This window comes from Strix uralensis, chromosome 32 (assembly GCF_047716275.1).
Source record: "Strix uralensis isolate ZFMK-TIS-50842 chromosome 32, bStrUra1, whole genome shotgun sequence".
NCBI lineage: Eukaryota > Metazoa > Chordata > Aves > Strigiformes > Strigidae > Strix > Strix uralensis.
Window position 1 is genome coordinate 2802779 of NC_134003.1, and position 7448 is coordinate 2810226.

Genomic DNA, 7448 nt, shown 5'->3' on the forward strand with positions numbered 1-7448 from the left:
GAGCGGCCAATGAGGGGCGGCGGCGCCGAGTGCGACCGGAAGTAGCGGGAGGAGAACCGGAAGTGGCTGTTGCCATGGTCGCCGCATGGGCCTAGGCCGGGCCTGGGTGAGTGAGAGCCTGGCCGGTCCCCCTCCGGCTGCGCTGCTGTCCCCCTGGAGGGGACACGGGGACCCCGAGCCCTCTGATAGGACCTCGACCTTCTGTGGGGGACACAAGGGACCCCGCTCCCTCTGACATGGCTGCCCCTTGGGAGGGGGACCTGTGGATCCAGGCCCCCTCAGACAGGGCTGCCATCCCCCCTGGGAGGAGACACCGGGACACCTCTGAGAGGGCACCATTCCCTGGGAGGGGACACAGGGACCCCTGTGACGGGGCTGCCACCCCCCCGGGAGAGGACACAGGGACCCCTGTGACAGAGCTGCCACCCCCCCTGGGAGGGGACACAGGAACCCCGACCCCTGTGACACAGCTGCCCCTTGGGAAGGGAACCTTTAGCCCCAGGCCCCAAAGAAAGGGCTGCCATCCTCCGAGAGGGGACATGGGGACCAGCCGTGTGCCACAGCGTCCGTCCCCTCTCAGCGCCAGGGGCTGGTGGCCTGGTCTCCCGCTGTACATCCATTTTGGGACAGAGCACAGGTGGGTTTTCCCAGCCATAATAACACCAGCGCTCTTCCCCAGCACCACCAGGTGTTTTAATCTGCTGGCAAGATGACTCAGGCGGAAATAAAGCTGTGTTCCCTCCTGCTGCAAGAACATTTTGGGGAGATTGTGGAGAAGATAGGGACTTATCTTATCAGGACGGGCAACCAGCCGCTGCGGATCATCGTCAGTGACACGGGGCTGTTGCTGGATCAGGTACGTCTCCAACCCGCTCACGGCGGCTTTCACCCGGGGGCGATCGGAGGCGTTAGATAACGCAGCCTGGACCGCTCTGATATCAGCCCGAGCTGCCAGTCCCCACCGCTGCTGCTCCTGAAGGAGAAACTGGGAGGAAAACCTTGAGAAGGACAAATGAGCGCTTTGTTGCTTATAAAATAAACGATCAGATTTTCTTAAGCGGGAGAGGTAAGGCCAAATGCCGGGTGCTGCACTTGGGCCACAACAACCCCCAGCAGGGCTACAGGCCTGGGGAGGAGTGGCTGGAGAGCTGCCAGTCAGAGAGGGACCTGGGGGGGATTGGTAATGAGCCAGCAGTGTGCCCAGGGGGCCAAGAAGGCCAATGGCATCCTGGCTTGTACCAGCACTGGCGTGGCCAGCAGGGACAGGGAAGGGATGTGACCCCTGGGCTCGGCACTGGTGAGGCCGCCCCTCGATTCCTGGGTTCAGTTTTGGGCCCCTCACTCCAAAAAGGCCATTGAATGACTCGAGCGTGGCCAGAGAAGGGCAACGGAGCTGGTGCAGGGTCTGGAGCACAGGTCTGATGGGGAGCGGCTGAGGGACCTGGGGGGGTTTAGTGTGGAGAAGAGGAGGCTGAGGGGAGACCTCCTGGCCCTCTGCAACTCCCTGAAAGGAGGGTGCAGAGAGGGGGGAGGAGTCTCTTGAGCCAAGGAGCCAGCGGCAGGCCAAGAGGGAATGGCCTCAAGCTGCGCCAGGGCAGGGTCAGACTGGCTCTTAGGAAGGATTTCTTTGCAGAAGGGGTTGTTGGGCGTTGGAATGGGCTGCCCAGGGCAGGGGGGGAGTCCCCATCCCTGGAGGGGTTGAAGAGTCGGGTTGAGCCAGCGCTGAGGGATCTGGTGGAGTTGGGAACGGTCAGGGTGAGGTTCATGGTGGGGCTGGAGGAGCTTCAAGGGCTTTTCCAACCCAGAGGATTCTGGGATTCTGTTATTTCACTTAAAAAGTAGTCTGGGGAGGAGGAGAGTAGCTCTGACTTCTTGGGAGGGAGCGAGGGAACAGAGTATCGAGGGTGATGTGCAGGGGACACGATGGTGACACAAACACCGGCGGGTCTCAGCGGGGGGAAAACGGTGGCTGCGCAGGGAGGAGGCGAGCGCCGTGAAGGTCGGGTGAGCACAGCGGGGGCTTCTCTGTCGCATAACCGAGCCCCGCTCTGCCCCGGGCAGGTTAAAAAAGCCCTTTGCGTCCTCATCCAACACAACCTGGTGACGTACCAGCTGCAGAAACGAGGCTTCGTGGAGTACGAGGCCCAGTGCAAGCGGGTCCTGAGGATCCTCCGCTACCCGCGTTACATCTACACCGCCAAGACCCTCTACAACGACACGGGCGAGCTCATCGTGGAGGAGCTGCTCCTTAACGGCAAGATGACGATGAGCGCGGTGGTGAGGAAGGTGGCGGACAGGCTGACTGAAACGATGGAAGGTGGGAAGCTCCTCTCCTTAAATCAAAGGGTCTGGGAGCGGGAGGAGGCTGCCGGGGGCTGGTTTCGCTCAGTGAATGTGGTACCAGAGGCTCTTCAGGCGGCCTCGCGGTGCAAAGCTGGCCGTGAACTTGGAGAAGGAGCCACCTAACGTGGCCTCGCTGCCGGGGAGGGGGTTATAAATGCTGCCCCCCGCCCCAAAACAGCCTCTGAGCAGCCTGTTCACGGGGGTTCTTTGAGGAACACAGTGTCCCCTCGTCCTCTGGACCACGAGAATGACGCGGGGCTGGCGGAGCTTGACGCTGCCATCTCTCCCCTCTTGGCCTAGACGGGAAGACCATGGATTACGCCGACGTCTCCAACACGTTTGTGCGTCTGGCCGACACCCACTTCGTACAGAGGTGCCCGCAGGTCCCCGAGACCCCCGAGACCCCCGAGGCGCCGCCTCCCCCCGCGCCCACCTTGATGATCAACGAGAAGGACATGTACGTCGTGCCCAGGCTGAACCTCGTGGGTGAGTAACCCCGGATGGTTTGGGGGGGGTCTGGGGAGGACTCGGCGCCCCCCGCCCTTCACCTCAGACCATAACAAGAGTTTTTAAAAGGCGACGCCGTCGTCTGTCTTTGACAGGGAAAGGGAAGCGAAGGCGATCGTGCGACGAGGAGGAGGACGGTGAACGCAAAGCAAAAAAGCAGAAGCAAGATGGAGAAAGCTCGGAGGTACCGGGGACGCTGCAGCAGCGTCGCCCTCGGCTCGACGGGGCCGTAAACCAGAGCGGGGGGAGGGCGGAGGCAGGACCCCGGGCCCTGGCTGGGGAGGGGACGCACCACCGGCCCTGTCCCGCCGAGGGCTGAGCTCTTCCTCCTCCTCGGGGCTGAGGGCTCGAGGGATCCAGCGTCTTCCCAACACATTCTCTGGGGGAAACCGAATGAGCGGCTTTGTGGCTCCTCTCTTGTTTCGTGGCTCCTCTCCCTCACTTTTGGTGGCTCCTCTCCCTCACTTTTGGTGCCTCCTCTTCCTCACTTTTTGTGCCTCCTCTTCCTCACTTTTGGTGCCTCCTCTCCCTCACTTTTGGTGCCTCCTCTCCCTCACTTTTGGTGCCTCCTCTTCCTCACTTTTTGTGGCTCCTCTTCCTCACTTTTTGTGGCTCCTCTCCCTCACTTTTTGTGGCTCCTCTCCCTCACTTTTGGTGGCTCCTCTCCCTCACTTTTGGTGGCTCCTCTCCCTCACTTTTGGTGGCTCCTCTCCCTCACTTTTGGTGGCTCCTCTCCCTCACTTTTGGTGGCTCCTCTCCCTCACTTTTGGTGCCTCCTCTTCCTCACTTTTGGTGCCTCCTCTTCCTCACTTTTGGTGCCTCCTCTTCCTCACTTTTGGTGCCTCCTCTTCCTCACTTTTGGTGCCTCCTCTTCCTCACTTTTGGTGGCCCCTCTCCCTCACTTTCATGCCTCCTCTCTCTCACTGTTCCCCCACAGCCTCCCCCCGACGACGGCATTTACTGGCAGGTCAACATCGACCGTTTCCACCAGCATTTCCGCGACCAGGGGATCGTCAGCGCCGTGGCCAACCGCATGGATCAGGTGCGTGGAACCTCTCGGACCCCTCCTCATCGCCGGGGCCGGGGGGGGGTCCGGGTGGTTGCGGAGGTTTTAAACCCCTCGGAGCAGGCAGGGCCGGCCCCGCCGCTGCGGGACAAGCTCCGCACGGGCCGTTTCCTTCCCCCCAAACGCAGACCAGCAGCGAGATCGTGCGGACGATGCTGCGGATGAGCGAAGTCACCACGAGCTCCAGCGCGCCCCACACCCAGCCGCTCTCTTCCAACGAGGTGGGCTCCTGCCCCCGAGGGGCCGCGGCGGCGCCGGGGACCTTCTGCCCTCGCGCGGCTCCGCCTTGGCCTCGGGCAGGAACATTCCGGAAAGCGCCTGCAGGGCTGGAAGAGCCGCTCGCTCACCCTCCGCCTGGTTCCCTCCCGCAGATCTTCCGCTCTCTCCCCGCCGGGTACAACATCGGGAAGCCGGTGCTGGACCAGTACCTGACGCTGCTGGCCGACGACCCGGTGAGGGCGCGGGGGGGCTCTGCCACGGCGCGGGGGGGGGCCAACGGCGGCTCCTGGCCAGCGGCCGCGCCCCGAGCGGTGCCAGAGCTCAGAGCCGGGGAAGAGGCGTTTTCTGGCCGGAGTGAAAACGGGGCTGAAAGCGTTAAAACACCTGGCCCGTGTTCTGAGGCTGTTAAGGGCAGAGATGGTAATTCTGTTTTCATAAAGTCCACGTAGTGCTTTTTACAATCAAGATTTTAAGGAAATTGGGATTTTTATGACTTTGGGATGTACTGAACTGTATTTTTTTAAAATTTTTTTCTTTATTTTTTCTTTTTTCTCCTTTATTTTTCCTTTATTTTTCCACTATTTTTCCTTTATTTCTTTTCTTTATTTTTTCTTTTTTTCTTTATTTTTCCTTTATTTCTTTTCTTTCTTTTCTTTTTTCTTTATTCTTTTCTTGATTTCTTTACTTTTGCTTTACTTTTTCTTTATTTTTACTTTTTCTTTATTTTTACTTTTTCTTTATTTTTACTTTTTCTTTATTTTTACTTTTTCTTTATTTTTACTTTTTCTTTATTTTTACTTTTTCTTTATTTTTACTTTTTCTTTATTTTTTTTTCTTTATTTTTTCTTTTTCTTTATTCTTTATTTTTCTTTTTTCTTTATTCTTTATTTTTCTTTTTTCTTTATTCTTTATTTTTCTTTTTTCTTTTTCTTTTTTCTTTTTCTTTTTCTTTTTTCTTTTTCTTTTTCTTTTTTCTTTTTCTTTATTTTTCTTTTTTCTTCTTTATTTTTTCCTTTATTATTTTTTCCTTTATTATTTTTTCCTTTATTATTTTTTCCTTTATTATTTTTTCCTTTATTATTTTTTCCTTTATTATTTTTTCCTTTATTATTTTTTCCTTTATTATTTTTTCCTTTTTTTTTTCTTTTTTTTTTTCTTTTTCTTTTCTCATAGCTCGAGTTTGTGGGTAAATCCGGCGACAGCGGCGGGGGCATGTACACTGTCAGTATCCTTTGTGGGTGAACCACCCCCCGCCCCCCCAGTGCTTTCCAGCGCAGGAAGCGATTCCCGAGCGCCGGTGTTGTCCCTTGACCTTGACCTTGTCCAGACCTGCACAAGGCTCTGGCCTCTCTGGCGACGGCGACCCTGGAGTCCATCGTGGAGGAGAGGTAACGGCCGTTTGAAGGCTTCTTGGCTCTTTCTCGCTTCCATCCACCGATTTCTTTCCCTCTCCCGCTCAGGTTTGGCTCCCGCTGCGCCAGGATATTCCGTTTGCTCCTGCGGAAGAAGCATTTGGAGCAGAAGCAAGTGGAGGATTTTGCCATGATCCCGGCCAAGGAAGCCAAGGACATGCTCTACAAAATGCTGTCGGAGAATTTCGTGTCCCTGCAGGTGAGCGCGCCCAGGCTGTCCCCAGAGCCGAGGGGGGACAGGGAGCGAGGGGGGGCCCGGCACCCCGCCAGCGACGCCGGCACGACCCCGGCTCCGTCGCCAGCCCCACGTAGCTCATGGGGTCCTTCCCCTTCTCTCGTAGGAGATTCCCAAGACCCCGGACCACGCGCCGTCCCGCACCTTCTACCTCTACACCGTCAACGTCCCGGCCTCCGCGCGGATGCTGCTGCACAGGTGCTACAAGGTACGTCCCGGGCAGCGCCGCAGAGGCTCCCGGGGAGCTGCCGGTGGCTCCACCCGCCCGTCCCCAGGCACCACCGGCACCTGCCGGGTCCCCGCGCGGCCTCCACCCACCCCAGCGTTCCCAAGCAGGGGGGGGAAGTCCAGGCCCCTGGGCGTGTTCCTGCTCTGGGGGATGGAGCCCAGTGGCTCTCCACGGCCACCACCGCCACCGCGCGTGGTTCTCCTCCTCCTCCATCACTGCGCGTGGTTGTTCTCCTCCTCCTTCATCACCACCTGTGGTTCTCCTCCTCCATTGATGCACGTGGTTCTCCTCCTCCTCCTCTTCCTCCTCCTCCATCACCACGTGTGGTTCACCTCCTCCTCCTCCTCCACCATCACTCCCACACGTGGTTCTTCTCCTTCATTGCCACATGTGGTTCTCCTCCTTCTTCACCCCCACACGTGGTTCTCCTCCTCCTCCTCCATCACCATGTGGGGTTCTCCTCCTCCATCATCACCCCCACACATGGTTCTTCTCCTCCATTACCACGTGTGGTTCTCCTCCTCCTCCACCACCACTACACATGGTTGTTCTCCTCTTCTTCCACCACGTGGTGTTGTTCTCTTCCACCACGCACAAGTGAGAGCGGCTGTTGGGCCACCCCCCCGTGTCCCCTCGCAGCCCCCAGGCCCGGCTCTTCCACCTGGGCGTAACAGCCACCTCCCCCATCCTGGGGCCTCTCCAGGCTGGTGCCACAGGGCGCGGGGTGTCACCACCCCCGGGGGGGGGTCTCACCCTGCCCCATTTCTCCTCCCTCTTCCCAGAGCGTGGCCAACCTGATGGAACGGCGCCAGTACGAGACCAAGGAGAACAAGTGAGCGCGGGGGCTGGGGCGTGGCGAGGCCGTATGGGGGTGCTGGATCTTGAGGGGGGGGCGGGGGCCTGAATCCACCGTTTTATTGTCTGTGTGTCCCCCCCCCGCCGCCTCAGGAGGCTGCTGGAGAAGTCGCAGCGGGTGGAAGCCATCTTGGCGTCCATGCAGGCCACGGGCGCCGAGGAGACGCAGCTGCAGGAGATCGAGGAGATGATCACGGCCCCCGAGCGCCAGCAGCTGGAGACCCTCAAACGCAACGTCAACAAGTGAGTGCCGGGGGGGGGGAAGGGGGGGACCGGGGACCCCCTTATCGACCCTCCCACCACTCCGTCTGCCCCCCAGGATCGACGCCAGCGAGAACCAGGTGGACGAGACCATCTTCGTGCTGGAGTCCTTCATTGAGAGCACCGTGAAGAAGCCCTGAGGGTGCTCGGGGTGGGGAGGGGGGGGACACGTGTTTGCCCGTGGTGTTGGCGGCGGCCGCTGAGGCCAATAAAGCAAAAGCCACCGGTGCTGCGCGAGTGGCCCGTGGGGACGCTGGGGACAGTGTCGCAGCGCTCTGGGTGGGGGGGGTGGGTTGGGGTTTTGGGGGGGGGCACAGGGTG

General features: G+C 58.7%; 1 protein-coding gene across 1 annotated transcript; it reads left to right on the top strand.

The window, feature by feature from the left end:
- Positions 1–31: 31 nt before the first annotated feature.
- On the top strand, positions 32–7384 carry POLR3C (RNA polymerase III subunit C). Its single transcript, XM_074852975.1, has 15 exons — positions 32–106; positions 680–856; positions 2062–2317; positions 2644–2829; positions 2946–3034; positions 3788–3892; positions 4045–4137; positions 4288–4368; positions 5309–5360; positions 5463–5523; positions 5596–5746; positions 5889–5990; positions 6794–6843; positions 6960–7109; positions 7186–7384. The coding sequence occupies exons 2-15, from the start codon at positions 710–712 to the stop codon at positions 7265–7267; spliced, it is 1605 nt and encodes a 534-aa protein (XP_074709076.1). The 5' UTR covers positions 32–106; positions 680–709; the 3' UTR covers positions 7268–7384.
- Positions 7385–7448: the final 64 nt, after the last annotated feature.